The sequence below is a fragment of the Mustela lutreola genome, chromosome 2, assembly GCF_030435805.1.
Source record: "Mustela lutreola isolate mMusLut2 chromosome 2, mMusLut2.pri, whole genome shotgun sequence".
Taxonomy (NCBI): Eukaryota; Metazoa; Chordata; class Mammalia; order Carnivora; family Mustelidae; genus Mustela; species Mustela lutreola.
The window spans coordinates 9,026,557-9,049,276 of NC_081291.1; the positions used below are offsets into that span (position 1 = coordinate 9,026,557).

Genomic DNA, 22,720 nt, shown 5'->3' on the forward strand with positions numbered 1-22,720 from the left:
CAGGGTCTCCTTTTGGGGTGAGAAAAATGTTCTGGAACTAGATAGAGGTGGTGGTTGCTCAGCATTGTGAATGCTAAATGCCTGTGAATTGTTCACTTTAAAATGGTTCGTTTATGTTTTGTGAATTTTGCCCCAGTAAAATAAAATGACTGGAATTAGTGGGTTGCTAGAGAAGAAAGCACAGTCTCTCTTGGGGAGAGATCTCCTTGGTTTGGGACGAGGCACTAAACAGGCCTGTGTGGCTCTAAAATGGGAGGCAAGAAGATAAGAGTCCAGAGAGAGGGAGGCATTTGGCTGGAAGCATTTGTCCCCTAGGAGCCTGTGGTCTGGAGGCATGACAGACATCCCGGGGTGTCAAGGCCCGAACCCCAGTTTGGGTTTCCTGGTACAGATACCGACATCACGCTCTGACACTTACACCAGCTTCAGGGTGGGGAGATTTGGGGAAAGGAAGGGGGTGGGGGAGAGAGGCCACTGGCTACGGGAGAAGAGAGGTGACCAGAAGAATGAGAGCCATGCAGAATCAGGGGCATTTCAGGGTGTTGATGGACTCCCTGTGGGGTGAGGAGGAGGGCCCAAACGGGTTTTTATGAAGGTTAAGGGCAAGAAGGGCCCAGCAAGTGGGAGGATCTAGGGATACCCAGGCCCCAGGCACTTGGGGACAGGCAGCCCAGTGACCACATTCAGAAGACAATCCCACTGTTACTCCCATCACACTCATTCAGAGATGGTGTGTGAGGTAGAACATGATATACACAGTTAGTCAGAATGTTGATATGGGGAGACGAGTTCCTGGTGGGCAGGGACTGGCTCGGCCTGGAAACCAGGCTAGATCCCAATACTCATCCCTGCTCCGCACTTGGCCTACTGAAAACTTGAGCAAGATCATTCTGCTTTCTGGGCCTTACTGTCCCCACCTGGGAAAAGGCCATGTCATGCTAGATATGTGCCTTTTAGATATGGAGATGGTCAAGCACAGAGCACCCAGATTCAAATGCACATCACACAAATGCTTGTCAAAGTGACCTAGGTGAGCCTAGCCACTCACTCAGGCATATACTCATCACACTCACAGTCCAGTCCAAGTGCACATAGACCAAATCACACTGATACAAGGAGGCACACAACCACACAGACATACACACAAATATCCAATCATGTTGTCACAAAAATAATAGCCACACCTAGAGAGAAAACCATCAGAGCACAGAGTCATACATACAGACAAATGATCACACGGAATACCAATACACAAGCTTACAACTACACACAACTACAAGAAACCACAAAGACATTCAGGCACACAGCCACAGCCAGTTACAGTGGCATACAACCGGCCACAGTCAACCGCCCCACAACGGCGTAGGTACACCCGCATACAGATACATAGCCAGTCCGGCACCATCACACACGGAGATACAAGAAGCAACAGCTCACGGAAATCACCCCAAGTCACACACACGATCGCTCATGGCTACACGTGCTTCCTAGGACGGACTGGCAGGTAGGTTGGGCTGCGATCGCCCACAGGAGCCCGCCTCTCCACCTGCTCCCCACAGCAGCCATTAGAGGAGAGACATCAAGGTCTGCCCTCCTGGCTCCCAGGACTCATTTTTCTGGTGCCTCGGTTTCCTCGTTTAATCCCAGAACCCTTCGGCACACGGCCCCTGCAACTGACCAATCAAGAGTGGGCCGAGCCCCCTCCTAGGGCCAATCAGAACAGGAACACAGCTGGCCAATTGGCTTGGCTCACTCACCTTCCGCCCCTTCCCTGTTCTGCTTCTTAAAGCCGCTAACGCCTCTTGGCCCGGACGTTCACGATTCCACCGCCAGGCTGCCGTGGCCCTTTTAAAAGGCAGAGCCGCGGCGGAGCGGGGGTCCTAGCACAGACCAATGAGAAGCCCCATTCGGCATCCGCCCCTCCCACCCCCTCCAGAGGTCAGACGATTTTGCCTGTGGTACTGTGGACTGTAGGGTGAGGCGAGAGGCGCCAGGTAAGCGTTGGTGAGGGGGGCGAGAGGGGTCAGTGGCGCCAGGGCCGCGCCTGCCTGTGGAAGCCACTCCGCCCTGACGCCCCTGCTCCTCCAGGTTGGCCGTGGTTGCTCTGCTTGCCCACCCGCTGCCCAAATGGCTCTGAGAAGGTTCTCCGAGCGGCTACTGAGCCGGGGACCAGGCCTGAGCTTCCTGCGCGGGTGGGGGTCGGCGGCGGCGCAGACTGGTCAGTGCCCGTCGGGGGCAGTGTGGAGAGGGTGGACCTGGAGGCTCGGGGGACTTTTCGGAATGACTTTTTCGTCCTGTGTTTGCAGAAAAGGGCGGGAAGACACAGAACCGAGCGACTAAGGGTAAGGACCCCTCCTTGCGCGGGACGTCTGCGGCCCCTGTCCAGCTGTCTGCGCAGGATGGGCTCTGTCCCAGAATCCGACGGCTGCCCCAGAGGGGAGGCAGGGCGTGGCCGGGGCCAGAGACAGTGAGTTTCCCGGAGAAACGCCGTCTTGCAAGTGGTCTTTAACTGCCCACATCACCAGGAGCCAGTTGGGAGCGTTGGAGTGGGGCTGAGCCTTCCAGGAGAGGAGAGTCAAGCCCTCTCCCACTCTCTGCTCCCTCTCCCAGCCTCGCGTCCTTTATTTGACTGGAGGGACCCGCTGGTGCTGGAGGAGCAGCTGACAGCGGATGAGATCCTCATCAGGGACACCTTCCGCACCTATTGCCAGGAGCGCCTCATGCCCCGAATCCTGCTGGCCAATCGCAACGAAGGTGCTGCGGTGTGCGGGTGGGCACCCTCCCCTGTGCACACCAGCTCTGCTTGCTTTAGCAGGGCCCCCCGGGCCCCCTCCGTCCCTGGGATGGGGGCTCCAGTGGGCTAGGGCTGGGCCTGAGTTTGAGCATCTTGTGTTTTGCAGTTTTTCACCGAGAGATCATCTCAGAAATGGGGGAGCTTGGTGTGCTGGGGCCCACCATCAAAGGTAGGGACAGATTTATTTCCACACTCTGCAGCCCCCACTGTGCCTTGGAAAGCCCCTTCTTATTCCTGAGCCTGAGTTTCCCAGTCTGCAAATCGAGGCTGTTATTCCTCCATCTGAAAGTGGCTGTGGGGAAACATGAATAAACTTTCTAACTAGGACCAGTTTGGTGCCCCCTCCTGGGGCACCCCTATATAGCCCTGTCTCTTGGGCCCCAGGAATCACACTGGTCCCAGCTGGGCGGGACTTTTGTCTCCCATTGCCCTGTCTTCCCTCTCCCTCCCCTCCACCAGGGTATGGCTGTGCTGGAGTGTCATCTGTGGCCTATGGGCTCCTGGCCCGAGAGCTGGAGCGGGTGGATAGTGGCTACAGGTCAGCAATGAGTGTCCAGTCTTCCCTGGTCATGCACCCCATCTACGCCTACGGCAGCAAGGAACAGCAAGAGAAGTACCTTCCCCGGCTGGGTGAGCAGTTGACCGTAGAGCCTGGTGGAAGGAAGACCATCTCAGTGGTCTGGAACTTAGGAATGGGACTGTCCCCACCTCAAGGATAGCTCCAACGGCTACCCAGATCCCCTGCCAGACTGTGGGCCTCACCCCTACATTTGATCATGAATATTTTCTCCTGGGTCTCTCTTCAGTCTGCCCACTTACCACCATCATCTCCCTCCTGATTCGCTGTGTGTCCCCATCCCAGCCCAAAGTTTAAAGTCTTAATTTCCTGACTGGGTCCACCAGGCCCCTCATGAATAGGCAGGCCTCTGCTGACCATGCCACCTCATCTCTGGCCATTCGACTGCTTCTCCTCAGCCAGACTCAGCTGGCATTCTCCACTGTACCACTGGGCCTTTGCATATCTGTACCCTCAGTGGAACCGCTCCTCTTCACCCTTCCTCCTCCTGCTTAACTCCTTTTCACTGCCTTCAAGACAGGTTCGTTCTTTCCTGGCTCCTGTGGGGCCCCTCCCACCCGATCATGGCATTGTTCCTGTGGCCTGGGGTGGGTGGGAGGCTATCCCCACACACTGACCCCACTTGAGAGTGCCATGGGGGCAGAGTTGGGTCTCCCTTTGGCCTGGCTTGATGGGGAGGCTGACAATTTTCATTAGAGGAGTTGGGGGACAGGAGACTTGTGACCCTATCTTGTCCCTGCAGCCAAGGGGGAGCTCCTGGGCTGCTTTGGACTCACAGAGCCCAACCATGGGAGTGACCCTGGCAGCATGGAGACCAGAGCCCGCCACAACCCATCTAACAGGAGCTACACCCTCACTGGGACCAAGACCTGGTAAGGGGCCTGGGTGTCTCAGGCAGGTGGGCAGGGGCAGGAGGGAGGTGGCCAGACCCTCACTGCCTATCCCTCCCCCAGGATCACCAATTCACCTGTGGCCGACCTGTTTGTAGTATGGGCTCGGTGTGAAGACAGCTGCATTCGGGGCTTCCTGCTGGAGAAGGGGATGCGGGGCCTCTCAGCCCCCAAGATTGAGGGCAAGTTCTCCCTGCGGGCCTCGTCCACGGGCATGATCGTCATGGACAGTGTGGAGGTGCCAGAGGAGAATGTGCTGCCTGATGTATCTGGTCTGGCGGTGAGCAGCGGCCACCTTGGGAACTGGTGCAGCTTCCTTGGGCAGGCCCCATGCTGGGGACCCAGCTGGGGACCAGACACAGTCCCTGTGCTTGAGGACCCCACACACGAGTGATTCTGAGAGCTTCTGCTTGGCTCACTGATGTTTGGAAGTTGCCCTTTGGGGGTGACCATTTGGCTTATACTGGCTCTGCCAAGGACACTTACTAGCCTGAACCAGTTTAATCCTTTGATACGTGTGCTCTTTTCTGTCTCCTTACATCATCCCCTAGATCTGGGCCATCTGGGACGCAGGTCCTGGGCTGGGTAGAAACTGTGCGTGCGTGACCTTTGGTGCTGGGACCGTGTGTGATTGAAATAGCTGCCCTGAATGCCTCTGTTTTCGGTGACTGCACATCTGGGGAGGGGGCTTCTCCCTACGTGTTAGTTCTTCCTGGGGCCTCGGAGCTCCTGGGTAGGGTTGAGGCCCCCCTCTCAACCCCACAGGGGCCCTTCGGCTGCCTGAACAATGCCCGGTTTGGCATCGCCTGGGGCGTGCTCGGAGCCGCCGAATTCTGTTTGCACACAGCCCGGCAGTACAGCCTGGACAGGTGTGTGGGGCTGCCGTGAGATCTCCTGGGGGGCATGATGGGGGTGGGGGGGGCACGGGCTCCACCCCTTACCCTACCAGTGATTCCTCATCTCCTGCCTATCAGACTTAAGTTCCCCACTGGGTGAAATGGTCTGGGAAATCCTTCTGAGCAGAGAGGGGCCGACTGCTCAGTGACGTTGGTGAGGCTGAGCAGTGACAGGGCCAAGGTGAACTCAGTGAGGGCCGAGGCAGCCTGGGAAGGCTTCCTGGACTGGGGAGTGAGCATGCCCACACTTAGCCCTGAACTTCCCCGCTCAGGATCCAGTTTGGCGTCCCACTGGCCAGGAACCAGCTGATTCAGAAGAAGCTGGCAGACATGCTTACTGAGATCACGCTGGGCCTTCACGCCTGCCTGCAGCTTGGCCGCTTGAAGGATCAAGACAAGTAGGGGCTTTGTGTTGGGGGAGCAGGGGGTAGGCAGCAAGGAGGGGACCCTGTGCCCCAGCTGGACGTGGTGGTGGCTGGAACTGGGGAGAAGGGTCTTTCCTCCCTGGGGGCCCCTGGGGACCTGTCCCTTCTCTCCCTCTTGGCCTTAATAGGACAGGACTGCCTGCCTGTCCCTTACTGGGAGCTCAATGTCTGCTGCTGTGACTAGAACTTGGGGAATCTTCTCCCCCGGCTGGGTTGGCCCAGGGCTTAGGGACTTCTGGGATCAGTTCTTTGTGATTCCAGACTTGTGACATGTCTGGGCCATTCCCAGGGCCACTCCAGAAATGGTCTCCCTGCTGAAGAGGAATAACTGTGGGAAGGCTCTGGATATCGCCCGCCAGGCCCGAGACATACTAGGGGGGAATGGGATTTCTGATGAGTATCACGTCATCCGCCATGCCATGAACCTGGAGGCCGTGAACACCTATGAAGGTAGGTGCTGGGTCTCGGGGTGGGGCGGTGAGTGTCCCAGGGGCCTCACTGTCTAGAGGAGAAGGGTGGGGACAGCAGGCCTGAGTCCTCCTCCCAGCTGTCATCACTAGCAGTGTGACCTGGGGCAAGTCCCACTGTGTTCTTCATCTGGATTGGCTCACACAGGGACTGTGGCAGTGACATGCTCTCGGCCTTTTTCCATGGTGCTGCCTAGGGCTTTGCAACCTCCTCGGGCACCCCCAGCCTGAGGCACGACGCCTGGTGAACTGGTGGGTGCCCGGGAGCAAACGTGCAGCTACACACAGGAATCACCACCCCATTTTACGTTAAGAGAAAAAAGACAAATCACAGTCAGGCTGGGGTGTCTGGACCTGGTGACTGGTTGTTAACTTGCATGGGGCCCAAAATCCCTTTCCTCATGGGAAAACTGACATGGAAAAAGATCATTTAAAACTAAAAAAAAAAAAAGGAAAAAATAGTACCATCTCGTATGAGCCAGGCAGAAACAGGCAGAAGTGTAAAGGGGTACAAGTGCTCATCTTGGGGAGAAAGTGGGACCATGTTAGGCCTGAAAGGAAGCGTAGCTCCCTGGGACAGCAAAACAGCTTCTGGGTGCTATTCTCGATGGGCCATTCCAGAAACAGCAAGACGGAGGGTTGGGGGGATACTACCGGTGTGGGGATGACCCTGAGGACGAGCAGAGGGGGGCCTCCAGGGAGTTGTACGCAGGGGAGGGATGGGGTCAGATTGGCCCTTTGGGAAGTAAACATAATTATTTGGCTCCATGAAAGGGCAGAGGTATCTCTTCACCCATTTAAACTGAGAAAGAGCAAAGGAGAGCCCTCAGGGCTCGGACATGTTACCCAGCCTGGAGAGGGGGATATGGGATACGGCACGGTGGCTCTAGGATGGCGGAGATCAGCTGGACAAGCGGTGTTTCTGATTTTTGCTTCCCCATCTCTTCTGTGGATAAGAAAGGGCCTGTCCTATCCCACAGGGAAAGAAGCAGGAATGGGTTGAAAATCAAACATTGAACCAACTGTGCAGGGTTGGGTGGAATGAATCTGCCAAGTGTGGGGAGTCCCAAAGCTGGGCCCACAGCCAGGGCTGGACTTGAAGTTCTGGGTCTAGCACAAGGACCCTTGTTGGGTTGTTTTTTTTTTAAATTTTTTAATTTTTTTTATTTTTGCCAAGATGCATTGCAGAACTGTGAAAAAAAAATTTTCAGCATGGTGCCAGTGGTGGCCTCAGCCTTCTCTTGGTGGCTGTCACCAAGAGGGGATGCTCCCAGTAGCTCTCAGAATTCGCCATCTTTGTGGGCCTGTTCTTCCGAAGTAGTAGCCTAGGGGGAGAAGGGACATGAAGACTGACGTTAAAGCGAGGTTGGGAGCTGTTCGGACTGCACACCGACTCTGCATTTATCTTGTCCAGGCACTCACGACATTCACGCTCTGATCCTTGGAAGGGCGATCACAGGGATCCAGGCGTTCACGGCCAGCAAGTGAACATACTTCACCCGGGAGCCCAGATGGTCTCAAGCTCCTTCCCAGGGAAGTGCTGTGCTCTGAGCTTACTCAGGGGGTGGCAGATGGAGCCAATTTTTATAGTGGGAAGTGAGAGACACTGATTCTTAATTATCAAAATTTTCCCTTTGAAGTCATTCAAATGTGTTCCTTAAAAAGAAGATGGGACTCTCTGTACCAAGTTTCTCAACCCACTTTTAACCATGGACGGGAATGGATTCCACTCATCTTGAAACAGAAGCTTCTCTTGATGGGAGCCGGAAGAGGGAAGGAGAGTGGCATGGAGGCAGCCTGTGGTGTCTGACTGGGCAAAGGCCCCGCACACCGGGAGTCCACTGTGTGCCCTCCAACCCTCCCATCTTGTGGGTGAATGCCTAATGCTTGATGTTGGGGCAGAAAGAGAGTAAAAGACTAATAAAGTCGGCATGTGTGACCCCAAGGTATTGGGCCACATTTAATTGTAACCACCCAAGATCCTGATCCAAACCACCCAAGATCCAAATGACCAAGTCATTTCAGTCACAGGAAAAGTGTGGGGACTGTGAGGTGTTTGACATTCAGGGATTTCCCCCTCAAGTGGTATGGCCCGTGTCCGAGTTTTGGACTCTGCTGTAATAACCCTGGTTAGGCACTGACCCGGGCTCAGGACTGTAGACAGAAGGGCCGCTGTCCTTTCTGTCACCACAGAGCTGACCACGCAGTGGTGGCGAGTAACAACCGTCTAGCTTCTCAGCTCAGACATAGCACCTCAGGGAGCCTGGGGCCATGGGGGAAGGGGCCAGAGTATCAGGGGTTTTGCTGGGATAGTGGCCCCTGTGGCGTTTGGGGCTGGGCTCTGTGCTAATGCCCTTGGTTTGTGTTGACATTTACTTCATCTTAGCCTTCGTCGGTGGCGCCCACAGGCGTGCCATTAGTCATACCTCAGGCTGGATGCACAGGTCCTTGTACACTGTCTCCACGGTGTGGCACACTTGTTTGAGCTCTGTTTCCAAATGGCTGATCTTTGCCATTTTCTGGGTGAACTCTTGGAGCTTGTCCTGAATGATCTTGTTGTGGTGATTATAAATCTGATACATCCTCTCCTCGAGCTTCTCTGTCAGGTCTGAAACCTTTTTAAAAAATAAAGCATGTTTTTAGAAAATCAAACAAGAGGCATCACAAGATGTTTGTTTTTAAGCGTCTCGGTAAGATTTCTGCAATTTATCTTATAAAAATGGTAACAACAATTCCAGTGACTGGAAATGAAATTGCCTGTATATTTAAAAAAAATTTTTTTAAAGGAAGATGCAAAATTATGTATATAGTACAGGCTCAGACAGATTAGGAAGAAAATATGCAGTGGAAACTAGAAGAAAACATGCGACCAAGTAGTGTCTGCTTAGTGAGATCATAGGAATGTTTTCTATTTTTTCTGCTAAGTTATACTCTTCTCTACCTTCTAAGTTTTCTCTGATGTATCAGGGTGTGTACTGGTAGGGATGGGAGGAGGGAGAAGGGAAAAAGTCAGCCTGTCTTTTTTTTTTTAAAGATTTTATTTATTTATTTGACAGAAATCACAAGTAGACAGAGAGGCAGGCAGAGAGAGAGAGAGAAGGAAGCAGGCTCCCTGCCAAGCAGAGAGCCCGATGCGGGACTCGATCCCAGGACCCTGAGATCATGACCTGAGCCGAAGGCAGTGGCTTAACCCACTGAGCCACCCAGGCGCCCTCTCAGCCTGTCTTTGAGAGGTGCATGACATGTGTCCCCTATGTGACCAACAAGCTGTCCCACTCACAGAACTCATGATGCATTCTGAAGAAGCTTCCGGGACAATCATGAATGTTGGACCTGAACATAATAACATCAGGCTTTGTTAGACACTTTAAGGCCCAGCCATGTCAAGGGAATCCTACCTCCCATCACAAACCATTCCATTCTTTTTTTGTGGGGGGAAGATTTGTAAGTAATTACTACACCCCATGTGAGGCTCAAACTCACAACCCTGAGATCAAGAGTTGCGTGCCAGCCGGGCACCCCACAAGCCATTCAACTTCTGGAGGACAGATGTGTGTGACAAAGAAGGCTATGCCTCAGCCCCTACTCCCATGGCCAACAGCCCTAGCATGAAATAAGAGGGGTGGACTGTGGGGGCAGATGGGCTTTTGTTCCTCATCCTGGCTCTTTCATTTGGGCAAAGTATGTCCGAACCTTACTTTACCATCTATAAAACAGGTCTGAGGGACGCCTGGGTGGCTCAGTTGGTTAAGCAGCTGCCTTCGGCTCAGGTCATGATCCCAGCGTCCTGGGATCGAGTCCCACATCGGGCTACTTGCTCCGCAGGGAGCCTGCTTCTCCCTCTGACTCTGCCTTCCACTCTGTCTGCCTGTGCTCGCTCTCACTCTCTCTCTCTCTTACAAATAAATAAATAAAATCTTTAAAAAATAAAAAAATAAAAAAATAAAACAGGTCTGAGCTCTTGGCCGGATTGTTGTAGGAGGAAATGAGGTACTGTCTGCAGCTTGCTTAGCATCAGGCCTAGAACCTCAAAGACACTTAGTCGCAGTAGCTCATCCCCTCCCCTTTCACCCTTACAGAGGACGCCTTCCCCCTTCCCTCTGGGGCTTTGCAGTGTGGGGGAGAATCTCTCACCTTGATCTTGAGGCTGTCCCTGAAGTTGGTCATGAGTGCGTGGTCCTTCTGTCTGCTCTCGTTGATGTTTTCAATCAGCTCCTGGGCCCTCTTCTTCAGGATGTCGATGCTTGAGTCCAGAGAAGAAAAGTAGGATCCTGACTTCCCTTCTAGCATCATCAGCTGGCGGTTGGCACTGGAGGTGGCGATAGAGGGGCTAGAAACCTGACTTCTGTAAGTACAGGAAACTGAGGTCAACACTAAATTCTCTCCAGAGCGCTGATCTCAATTAGCTTGGTGCTGGGAGGGGAACCAGTGTTGTGTGTCTCCTGTGGGCGACGCTTGCTTACTCACACACTGCCCTGCGAGGCAGGGACAGCATCTCTCCATTTTATAACTAAGGAAATAGAAACAGAGGTGCAAACAAAACCCACCGGAAGTTCCAGAATGGAGATCTCCTGGGCTTCAGAGCCCACTGTCATGTTATTACACCAACTTGTTGAATTGAAATGAGTGTCATTTCTACGATAGTATATCAACAACTGTAGATTGGGGCAAAGCTTGTAAACATTTAGAAGGATACTGCATATAGACTGCTTTGTCAAGACTTACGACTTTTCACTCTGGTTTAAAAACAAAGAACTGGAGGAGTGCTTGGTAGGCTCAGTCAGTGGAATATGCAACTCTTGATCTTGGGGTCCTGAGTTCAAGCCCCACGTTAGGTGTAGAACCTACTTTAAATAAATAAAATATTTAAAAATGAAGTGGAAATTGTGGGTAATGCATTAAGAATGAAGTTTATGCAAAAAAAAAAAAAAAAAGTTGCCATCTGATTAGCAGACCCCTTGGTGTTCTAAATTAAGATTAAAATGTTTACGGTAGGGGGCGCCTGGGTGGCTCAGTGGGTTAAAGCCTCTGCTTTCAGCTCAGGTCATGATCCCAGGGTCTTGGGATCAAGCCCCACATCAGGCTCTCTGCTTGGCAGGGAGCCTGCTTCCTCCTCTCTCTCTGCCTGCCTCTCTGCCTGCTTGTGGTCTCTATCTGTCAAATAAATAAATAAAATCTTTTAAATAAAAATGTTTACGGTAGGACTCCTTCCTTCTCTTTTATCTTTTATCTTTTTTTTTTTTTTTTGTTCTGTATCTCTGCTTTATCTGATCTGTAAGCACTTTCCGTCAGGCACCCTCCTAACTGCACACCTTGTCTTGCTCCATCCTCTTTTTTTTTTTTTTTTAAGATTTTTCCTTTATTTATCTGACAGAGATCACAAGTAGGCAGAGAGGCAGGCAGAGAGAGAGGAGGAAGCAGGCTCCCTGCAGAGCAGAGAGCCCGATGCGGGGCTCGATCCCAGGACCCTGGGATCATGACCCGAGCCGAAGGCAGAGGCTTAACCCTCTGAGCCACCCAGGTGCCCCTTGCTCCATCCTCTTGACCATGCTTTAGGGTTGGTCCACCCATGGTCTTTACCTGCCTCCTAACTGAGGATGCAGAGTCAGTGTGTCACCGGCCCAGGGTCACCGGCCAGTGTGTGGTGGAGATGAGTGTGGCACCCAGCTGGCCTGACTCCCCAGCCCATGTCCTGCTGCCCCAGGGTCCTCTGTTTCTTTGCCGTCTCAGTTCCTTCCAGCTCTTAATGGCTGACTCAGAGGTGCCAACAGAGCAGTTCCTGAATACACCAGTTCACAAGCAGCCATAGAGTTGGCCGAGACCACAAGCCAGGCACTGATTACTTAGAAAATTACATCTTGATTTTTGGATGCTTTCTCCATAAAACTTTTTCTTGGTGGTTTCTTGACTGCCTAAGCTCTTCCTTTGGGCACAGGAGGACAGAAGCACAGTGAAACCCCTGAGCACAAGAGCCTGGGTGGCCAGAGTTCTTGCCTGCATGAAAGCTCTCGGGCCCTAGACCTCAGCTGTGTCCTGGTCCTTGAGTACTTCTTGCCAGATGGCTTCTTACCTCTGTGGCTTTGTGCTTGTTCTCTGACTTGACCTGTGAGACCTAGCCCACACCAATGCCTCCTTTGATAAACTGTCCACGACCCTGTGCCTGTCTCTGTCACTGCATGTGCCTGTCACAGCTTCCATTCCTGTCTCCCCAAAAGGCTGTGTCCTATTTATCTCTGAATTCCCAGCACTCACCGCTTAGTAAATCTTCATTGTTTGTTGAATGAATGAAGGACGCCTTCCAACTGTCTGATCTATTCTGCCCTCCTCTGGCCTCATATAAAGCATGCAAGTTCATCAGCCTCCAAGGCAAGACACGTGTGTGTGGTCAGTGCATTTATCAAGATGGGAAAGTATGTCTCTGAGGCAGATAAACTATAGCAGAGACTTATGTCCGTCAGAAAATAAACGAACTAAAGCATTCCTGAGCATTCTTGTAAAAAGACATTGTACTGCAGGAAAAAGGTTCAGTAAAGAGTTTATGGCCTCCTAGCTTGCGATTACTGCTTTCCTGCGGGGAAGTGAGCCGGAAGGAGATTAATTCAGAGCTGGGGCACACATTTTATTTTTTTCCTTTTTTTAATGATTTTATTTTTAAGTAATCCCTACACCTGAAGTGGGGCTCAAACTCACAACCCCAAGACCAAGAGTCCCATGCTCTTCTGACTAAGCCAGCCAGACCCCCTAACCCCAGACACCGACAGTTCAACATTCAGACTTTTATAACACTTGGATGCATGTGAAAAAATAGTGGATGGCTCTTAAAAAGACAGCCATGCTTTGCATGATGATGAGGGAATGCATTGTGGATATGGGTTCCAGAAAGCCCAGTGTTTGACTTCCTTGAGACCTCAAGCACTGACTGCCCCCTGTTCAGCCTAAACCAGGGGCTCTGTCACTACAGTCTTCATCTGGGGTTCTTAGACCCTCTTCCCTTCACCCCTGTGGCACACCCACACCAAAACCCCACCCTGGCTGTCCATGACCACGCGTTGTATCTTTTTTTAGACTTAGGAACTTGAATGACACTGGAGGAAATAATGATCCTGTGAACAAGGTCACTGCAGAGTCTGGCTGTCTAGTTTCTGGGGGGTCCTCAAGGTCACTGGGCACCCTGTCTGTGCTCTTGTCACCTCCCTCTCTCATTCTTTTTTTTTTTTTTCAAAGATTTTATTTATTAATTTGACAGAGAGAAATCACAGGTAGACGGAGAGGCAGGCAGAGAGAGAGAGAGAGAGAGAGGGAAGCAGGCTCTCCGCTGAGCAGAGAGCCCGATGCGGGACTCGATCCCAGGACTCTGAGATCATGACCTGAGCCGAAGGCAGCGGCTTAACCCACTGAGCCACCCAGGCGCCCCTCCCTCTCTCATTCTTACCAGCCATTCCAGACCTTCACAGCTCTCCCGCCCCTGGCCGAACACTTGCTTCCCCTCACCCTGAGCAGATACACACACAGTGTATCACAAACAGGCCAGTAACTTCCTGCACTGCCCACCCCCCATAAATGGATCCACAACCACCCTCTTCTCTCCAGATTCCCCACATGGCAGGCAGGAGAAGGGTTCCACGCCTCTGCAGGCCTCCCAATCCCCTTTCCCTCTGTACCTCACCCTCTTCTTGTACCTTTGACCTCTCCCTTGGGCTGGCCCATTCCGGGACATGTCATCCCCAGGTTCACATCTTAGAACAGCACACACATGCGCACCCCTCCCCTCCCACACCAGGTAGCCCTCAGCCAGCCACCTCCTCCTCCTTCCTTCCCTTCACAACCACGCAGCTCATCTAGAAAGAGCTGCCCGCACTGTCTGAGTGCGTTTTCTCACCTCTCTCTTCTCGGCCCACTGGTTCCTGCCCCAGTTCTCAAATGAAGCGTTTCCTGCCAAGGGCCCCTGTCGCACCTGGCAGATGCCTCAGGCCATAATTCCCTTGACCTACTGGCTGCAGCTCGTGCTACTGACCACCCTTCCCTGCCATTCCCGACACATCACGTCCCCAGACTCTGTTGCGGGCCTCGCTCTCTTCACACCATTGTTCTCACCATTGTTCACACCCTTGCTCTGAAGCCGGGACCCCCAACCTTCCTCCCTGCTGGTCTTTCCTGCTAATCCCCACCCACCACCTCACAATGTACAACCTGTCATTCCCCAAAGGCACCCTTGTAGCCAGTCCTTTTCCCTGCCTATATCCATCCTGCCTCTTCTAGAAAGTCTTCCCTGGCTGAGTTACATGCACACAGCAGCCACAGTGACAGGGCCTGCCCCTCAGCTTCCCCCGTCGTCTCTGGGAGGACCGGGCCATGTGTCACTCGTCTTCATGTCCATAATACCTACGTCTCATGATAGGAGTAATAAGGAGGCGTGGAATAAATGAATGAAATGGCTAGTGAGGGCTTTCATTACCATCCACCTTCTACAACCCCCAAGTTCATCCTCTGCTCACCCCTGTCTCCTGAGCTCCCAACAATGTATTTGACTACCTCCAGACCCTCTCCACTCGGCTGTCCCGGAGGCATCTCAGACTCCCAAATTTGCGCACCAACATCGCCATTCTCTTCCCCCTTCTATGAATGAAACCAAAAGCCACGTGGTTCCCATGCCAGAAACTTAAAAGTCAGCCTAGAGTCCAGCTACTCTCTGTCCTCCACATCCTGTCAGAAAATCCTCCCTTCCACCCCCTTAATCTCTCCCAAACCTATCATCTCCCCTCTACCTAATCATTTCGAACTCCACACCTATCATTTCTCACCTGGTCTTTAGGGACCTTCCAAACTGCAATGTGATGTCTTACTCCTGCTTGACAGCCTGAGAGCCCCCACGTGCTACAGGATCAAGTAAATTCCCTCGCACAGCACACAAGGCCTTCCAGGGCCCAGGCTGCCACCTTCCCTCGCCACCCTCCACTCTGAGCCATTTGGAACGTTCCACAACTTCACCAAACCCACCGGCCTTTGCCTGAAATGACTTTCCCTTCCTACAATTTCACCATTCAGAGTTTCTGCTAGTGCACCCCCTCAGCACCTCCGCTTACTAATCGCAACACTGCCACGGTTTACACACATTGGTTCCTTCCAGGACACTGTGCACACTCAGGGAGGGGACAGCATTCTATAGAACCCAAAGGCGGCACAAATAGTCACTGAATACGTGAAGGAATGAACTTCTTCCAGAGCCCCATGTAACATTCCCGCTCACAAGCCTCCTTGCCCACAGTCGCCATGTCCCGACAGAGCAAGGATCTGAAATTAAAATCAATTATAAAAACAGGTGCTTCTTTTTTACACAACTGCTCACAACTGGCCTGCGCTGCTAGCAGTTCAAAGTCACTCCTTTATCAGGCTCCAGGAATGAGGATGGAATGGTTTTCGTGGCAGCTATGCAAATGGTGAAAAATCACTTGAATTCGTCTCATTCAAATTTTGTTGTGGGACAAAGGCCTGCATCGCATGTCTGCAGAGAGCTTCTTGATTTTTTCCAACCTCTCCTTTGGGGATTTATTTCTTTCCATTTCATTTTTCTTAATACTCAGCAGCTGCATATTCATCAGGATGCTAATGAATCATAGGCTTCCCTGGGCCTGCATTCACCAATTAACTTTAATAAACAAAATGCACGATGTCCTCTTCACTGGTTTCCCCCATTCCCAGGCCTGCTTCTGTTGCCCAACCCTGGATGGAGGCCAGCGAATGGAAGTAGGCCCAACAAAGCAGGCTGGGGTCGGGCAGGGGGGACTTGGGGCGGGGGCTGTGAACACTTCACCACGCTCATCTATTATGGTCTGTCCTTCTAAGGAGTCCTTAATTCAGCTGCAAGGATTAGGACATAGTTTCCGAGCAGGGCCCACGCTGGCAGGGGGCCCGGGAACGGTGAGGAAATGGGTCTAAGTGAAGAGACCATCTGTTCGCTCCAGGTAAAGCTCTGATTGGCAGGCGTATGAGCCAGAGCCGCCCGCTGCTGGGGCCCTCCCTCCGTGGCCTCTAACAGATATACAAGTAAACAATCCGCCAGCCACTTATGACCACCGCAGGCGGCAGTCCCAGGAGGGGAGACAAGCTAATCAAACATTCAGGGAGGAACACAACAGAATCTCTGGTGCTTGGGCGAAATGAGGTTTTGCTGAAGTGCAGCCAGGAAGGGGGAAGGTTTGAATCAAAGCTACTGAGCCCATTCCTTACCCTCTGCTTTTCTTTCCCGAAATGTGTTCACATTTTAATCATGTCGCTGAGTGTCTGCTGCTGGATCTAATAATTGGCCCTTGCACTGGTTCTAGTCCATCTGTTTTTTCAGCCCAAAGCTCTAGTGGAACTCCCTGAAGTCTCTGATATGCAGTTGTCTGTGTCTCTTTGCCACTTCGATCCAGGTCAAAACACCGTATTTGCAGGAAGATGTTATCAAACAAATGACTGCAGTCATGTCCTTCTTTTTTCTGGTCTCCAGTTGATAATACACACCTAGAAACCACTCCCCGTTGTAGCCTGCTTTACACATGAGCAATCTGGAGGGAAGGGGAACCTGGCTTTATACCTAAAGTCCTCAGGGCCCTGTCCTGAGCCTGGCCTTGTCGCACTCCTTCCCCAGGTGAGCTCATTCACCCCACAGCTGCCACTGAAACAGTGGCTCCCACGGTGCCATCTCCAGCCCCTTGTCAACCCCGAGTTCCAGGTCAGCAAATCCGACTGTAAGCTGGACGTGTTCATGTGCGTGTCCCACGTCGCCTCCAGCTCAATAAGGGCAAAATGGAACTTATGTTCCTGCCTCTGCCACGGAAACCATTACCAGCTGGAAACCAGTCCAAAGTGGGGAGAAAGCTGTGTGCTAGTAAACATTTAGCAAGTGGCTCTTGGTGGGGGAGAAAAAAGGCCTGATTTGTACTCTTTGCCAATTTCCATGGTGCAGACTCCCAGTATAGCCAATTTCAAGCTACCAACATAAAAGGGCTAAATGCTATATTGGGAAGAGATGTGTAGAACTGGCTCTTGTGGACTGGGAGGAGCCTGCTCCAGCACAAGCCAGCAGGCTATCCCCGCTGCCAGTCACAATGCCTGACACACCGGCCTTTTCACCGTTTGCTAGCACACCAGCTGGGAGAGATCCTCGGCTCACCCCTTCCTCATGCCGCACTAAATGCTCCTTCCACCCCCGTAAGAGTTTCTCTCCATCTGTCCTGCTAGATGCTACCCCCACAGGAACCTCCCCCCTGATCTCACCACGTCCATTCCTGCCCGCTCCCACCCATTCTCCACAAAGCAGCCAGTGTCTTTTAAGAACAGGAACCAGAACATGGCACTTCTCTGACACAGTGATTGTCCTCCTAGGTATCTACCCAAGAGAAATGGAAATGGACGCCCACACCAAAATTTGTGCCTGGATATTCATAGCAGCATTACTCACAAGAACCAAAAACCAGAAACAACTCAAACATCCATCAACCCATCAACCAATGAATGGATAAGTAAACTACGGTGAGTCCACAATGTAGAATACCATTCAGCCATATGGACAAATGGAGTTCTGATATGTGTTACAATGTGGATAAACCCTGAAGACTTTATGCTCAGTGAAGCCAGTCACAAAGGACCGCATAAGTGTATGAGTCTGCTTACATGAAACGTCCAGCAGAAGCAAATCCATTTCCAGAGTGGCAGAAAGTAGTGTTTACCACGGGGCTGGGGGAGATCCAGAAACCAGGGAATGATGGTTAGGGGTGCAAAGTTTCTTCTTGGGGCAAAGAAAATGTTATAAAGTTGACTGTGGTGATTCACAGCTCTGTGAATGTACTAAAAACAGTGGAGTTGTACATTTTAGGTTGGGGAATTGTAGTATGTGAATTATATCTCAAGCTATTACCAAAAAAGTTCTCTGAATAAAGTCCGTAGCTGACAAAACGTATTACCTGGCCTCTGCCAAGCCATCCAGTGCTCCTCTCGCACTCACAACCATACCCAGCCTCACTGGCCTGCCCTCACTTCCCTGAACACCACAGGGCCCTTGCACAAACTCTTCTCAGCTCCTCCTCCCACCCTCATGGCCACTCAACGTTCATTTTCCCTTACCTTTAGATTCAGTATTGCTTCTTCAAGGGTGCGGTCTCTGGTCCCCATTCGGGGCTGGCTGCCCCCAGGAGAAGTGTTTTCCCAGCACCCCATTCTCTCCCATGTCAGTGCTTGTTCAGTATCTGCCTCTCGGTCAGATGGAAGCACCAGGAGGGTAGGAGTGCCTCTGTCCGGTGGACTCAGGGTATCCCCCTGCTGCCAATCACAATGCTGATATGCTGATCTTGCGACTGCTTTGTGAGCACACCACGCTTATTCATACCTCAGAGACTTCTACTCTGCCTGGCACATCTGGGCCCTCCGAGGCCTCCTGGCTGCTCCTTGTCATGTAACCTCCTTAGAACTCTTTTCTAACTACTCTAAACTCCCTATCACTCTAGTTGCTCCTTACTCTTGTTTTGTTTCTTCATAGCACATGCCACCAGTTGAAATCACATTATTTTATTATTATTCTCTCTCTCTCTCTCTCTCTCTCTTTTTTTCAGAAAATTAGCTTGGGTGGTTTTCTGGGTGGCTCAGTGGGTTAAAGCCTCTGCCTTTGGCTCAGGTCATGGTCCCAGGGTTCTGAGATCGAGCTCCGCATCGGGCTCTCTGCTCAGCGGGGAGCCTGCTTCCTCCTCTCTCTCTCTGCCTGCTTGTGATCTCTGTCTGTCAAATAAATAAAATCTTAAAAAAAAAAAAAAAAAAGAAAATCAGCTTGGCAATAGACCCAGAATAGCCAACCTAATATTGAAGTAGAAGAACAAAGTTGGAGGACTGATGCTCTTTGACCTCAAGAGTTACTATAAACCTATGGTGATCCAAATAGTGTGGTACTGGTATAGGAATAGATAATAAATCAATGGAACAGAATGGAGAGACTAGAAATAGACCTGCACATATATAGTCAACTGATTTTTGACAAAAGAGCAAAGAAAATTCAATGGAGAAAGGAGACTTTTCAACAAACAATGCTGGAATAACTGGACAGCCGTGGGCAAAAAAAAAAGAGACACGGACTTCATATTTTCACACAAACTAACTCAAAATGTAGCACAGACCTAAATATCAAACACTGTCAAACTCCCGGAAGATATCATAAGAAAAATCTAGAGGACCATCTTAAGATGTACTATCAAGAGAAAAAAAATTGGTAAGTTGGACTTCATTAAAATTAAAAAACTTCTGCTCTGCAAAAGACGCTGTTAACAGAATGAAAAGATAAGCCACAAACTGGGAGGAAATCTTTGTGAGACACATGCATGATAAAGGACAAGTATCAAAATATATAAAGAACTCTTAAAAGGGGCACCTGGGTGGTTCAGTGGGTTAAAGCCTCTGGCTTCAGGTTAGGTCATGATCCCAGGATCCTGGGATCAAGCCCCGCATCGGGCTCTCTGCTCAGTGGGATGCCTGCTTCCTCCTTTCTCTCTCTGCCTGCCTCTCTGCCTACTTGTGATCTCTGTCTGTCAAATAAATAAACAAAATCTTTTTTCAAAAAAAGCACAACAAAAAACAATAAGGAAACAACGTGATTAAAGAAAGGGCAAAAAATCCAGACACCTCCCCCAAGAAGACATATGGATGATAAATAAGCATATGAAAAGGTGTGTAACGTCATCTCTTCAGGAAACTGCAAATTAAAACAACAGTGAGATACTGCTAGACTTATCAAAATGGTGAAAATCCAGAACAGTGACAACATCAAGTGCTGAAGAGGATGTGGAGCAACAGGAACTCACTTTCATTGATGACAGGAATGGAAAATGGCACAGCCACTTTTGAAGCCAGTTTGGCAATTTCTTACAAAACTAAGTATATTCTTATCATATGATCAAGCCATGGTGCCCCTTGGTATTTACCCAAAGGAATTGAAAAATTTAAGTCCACATGAAGACCTGCACATGAATATTTATAGAAGCTCTATTCAGAACTGCCCAAACTTGGAAGCAACCAAGATGTTCTTCAGTAGGTGAATGGATAAACAAACTGTGGGACATCCAGACAATGGAATATTATTCGGCACTAAAAAGAAATGAGCTATCAAGCCATGAAAAGATACAGAGAAACCTTAGGTGAAGGTGGAAGAAAGGTGCTAAGTGAAAGAAAGCTCCAAGAGAGCAGAAATTGTGATTTGTTCACTGCTGCATACTCAGCATCAGTGTCTGGCCAAAACAGACTCTCAAGAAATATTCGGTGAATAGATAAATGTACAAGAAAAAAACTTTTTTGGTCATCCTTGATGCTGCTCTTTCAGCTCCAACAACTAATCCATTAGCAATTTCTGTCAATTCTACCTTCTTAAATATATCCAGAATCTGACTTCTCATCACCTCAATAGACCCACCATGGGCCAAATTGGAGTCACCTTGCCCCTAGAGGATTCCAATCGCCTCCTCACTGGTCTCCCAGCTTCTACTTCTGCCTTCAAAAACCTATTCTCTACATGGATGCCAGAGAGAGGTTTTTAATACCTTAGTCCAGAGGACTTCAAACTTCTAGAAAGGGCCAGATAGTGAATCTTTTCAGCTTTGTGGGTTCTGTAGTCTCAGTTGCAAAAATCTGTCTCTTCAGAAGCAGCCACGACAAGTGTGGCTACATTTCAATAAAAGTTTATTAACAATAGCCCTTGCCATGTCACTCTATTCCAGACCTTTTCATGGGTGATTAACACCCAAAGTCCCATTACCTGCCTGATTCTCTCTCTTACTATCATTCTCTTTGGCTCCTCCAGCACAGTCCTCCTCCCGGACATTGCAGGTGCTGTTCCTCTGCCTACCCTCCTGATTCACTTGTCACCTCCTCCAGGAAGTCTTCCCTAACCTTCTGATCTAAACTGGCACTCTCTCCTATCTCCTGACTATATATTCCCTAGTTTAGTTCGTCTCCTCCTCCAGAGTATCAGCTCACTGCTGTGCCCCGGCCCTTGGAACCATGCCACGCACATGGCAGATGTCTGACCAGTACACAGAGCAAATGCACCCACAGCAGACACTGGCAGGGTCTCGTGGAAGAACTGGGTGAATGAGAAGGACGCAGGGGTCTATGTGGACCCGTCGGGCAGGGTGCTTCCTCACCTAGCTGACCCCCGACCGGCTTCGTCTTCGCGGCTCTCCTCGCCCTGCTGCCGCTCCTTGCTCTCCCCCAGCGCGGGGAGATCCTGTGGATCCTGGTCCTTGCATTCTACGTGGGGCATGTCCACCTGTGAGCACAGCCAGCGCTTGAGAGGCCAGAGGGGGAAGGGCGAGAAGGGGTCAGGTCTCCTCCTACCGCCCTTTTGACCCCGGGCACCTCCGTGTGCCGCTGCGAAAGGCCGGGGACCCCCAGGAGGGGCGCGCGGGGCGGGGACGGGCACCACGAGGTCGGGGACGTGTGGTGGAGGGCCCTGCGCTTGGAGCGCCGGAGGACAGTGGCGGGGAGACCTGGAGGGGTTGGGGTGAGGGCAGGGGCGCCGGGAGGGGCGCCGGGCTCCTAACTGGTGTGTGCGTCGGCTCGAGTCCTCCGAGGAAGGAGAAGAGGTAGGAGAAAAAGAAGACAAGAAAGGGGTGCGGCGCGTGGATATCTGAGCCTTTCTCTACCCTGCTCCTGCCACGCGCCATGCGTGGGAGTCTGTCCTTCTGGCCCGGGCTGTCAGCGTGTCGGTCACACAGTCCCGTCTGTCAGTCAGGGCCTGGTCAGTCAGTCAGGAAATCGGACCCGGCCAGGAGAGGGGTAGCCCCGATGCCAGGAGACAAGCGGCCAAGTTCGGGTCCGCCAGGGGAGCCCGAGATCGCGGCCGTTCCCGCCCGTCCGCCCGCTAGCCCACCCTCCGCGCGAAGGAAAACAAGCGTCGCTTACTCCCTGCCGCTCCATCCTGTCTTTTCCCGCCTTCTCCTTCGTACCCTCTGCGCACGCGCTAGCTCCGCCCCCCGTCTCGCCAGGCCCCCGCGCACGTGCTGCATCACGTGCTCCTGGTTCCGCCTCTTTTTGAGAACTTGCCGGCGCAGCGGGGTGGAGCCGGCCGTTAACCGGCGGTTGGGCTGCGCTAGAGGCTTCGCGCGCAGCCGGCGCCGCCGGGAGGAGGAGGTGGTCTGTGTTCCCACGTTGAAGGATCCCGGGCCGTGCATGGGTTGAGGGAACCGAGCAGTCTCTATGTTAATTCTCAGATTTCAGTTCATCTGCACTGACCCCCCAAGAAGTCTTTGCAATAAAAAATCCTGACCGTGGATGACCTGTTGTCTTCAGTGAAGTATTTATGCAGTATCCCCTTGAATCATTGACCTGTGCGCTCTGAAACTGTAAACTCCTTAAAAGCATGGCAGGTCTGGCCTTTAGAGTTGGGCCCATATCCCTTACTAATAATAGTAGTAATAACAACAATGCCTTAATAGTAACAATAATGATTGGCACCTGAGGAGCCGCAGACTGGGAGAAAATATTGCTAAACATGGATTTGAGAACTTACAGCCAGCATTTACAAAGAGCTCTTACAACTCAATAGTAAGACAACTCACCTTAAAAATGGGCAAAATATTTGAATAGGCGTGTGCAAAAGTCCTGAAGTGGGAGCAGACTCAGTGCTTGAGGAACAGCTAGGCCTGGCAGGGA

At 51.4% G+C, this 22,720-nt stretch overlaps 2 protein-coding genes across 7 annotated transcripts; one reads left to right on the forward strand and one right to left on the reverse strand.

The window, feature by feature from the left end:
* Positions 1–1,886: 1,886 nt before the first annotated feature.
* GCDH (glutaryl-CoA dehydrogenase) lies at positions 1,887–8,704 on the forward strand. Its single transcript, XM_059160127.1, has 12 exons — positions 1,887–1,994; positions 2,089–2,218; positions 2,307–2,342; positions 2,611–2,754; positions 2,901–2,963; positions 3,254–3,424; positions 4,114–4,243; positions 4,325–4,541; positions 5,027–5,130; positions 5,430–5,555; positions 5,872–6,032; positions 7,464–8,704. The coding sequence occupies exons 2-12, from the start codon at positions 2,128–2,130 to the stop codon at positions 7,535–7,537; spliced, it is 1,317 nt and encodes a 438-aa protein (XP_059016110.1). The 5' UTR covers positions 1,887–1,994; positions 2,089–2,127; the 3' UTR covers positions 7,538–8,704.
* Positions 7,182–22,067, reverse strand: SYCE2 (synaptonemal complex central element protein 2). Of its 6 annotated transcripts, none has more exons than XM_059160133.1 (5): positions 21,971–22,051; positions 21,211–21,335; positions 10,184–10,358; positions 8,476–8,664; positions 7,182–7,374 (listed from the first exon to the last, which is right to left on the reverse strand). In XM_059160133.1, the coding sequence occupies exons 1-5, from the start codon at positions 21,983–21,985 to the stop codon at positions 7,330–7,332; spliced, it is 549 nt and encodes a 182-aa protein (XP_059016116.1). In that variant the 5' UTR covers positions 21,986–22,051; the 3' UTR covers positions 7,182–7,329. The 6 variants fall into 6 exon arrangements, with proteins under 6 accessions (XP_059016116.1, XP_059016113.1, XP_059016112.1 ...); XM_059160130.1 differs by lacking the exon at positions 21,971–22,051 and adding an exon at positions 21,610–21,796 and having other exon boundaries at positions 21,211–21,353; XM_059160129.1 differs by lacking the exon at positions 21,971–22,051 and adding an exon at positions 21,610–21,795 and having other exon boundaries at positions 10,184–10,394.
* Between the last annotated feature and the right edge of the window lie 653 nt (positions 22,068–22,720).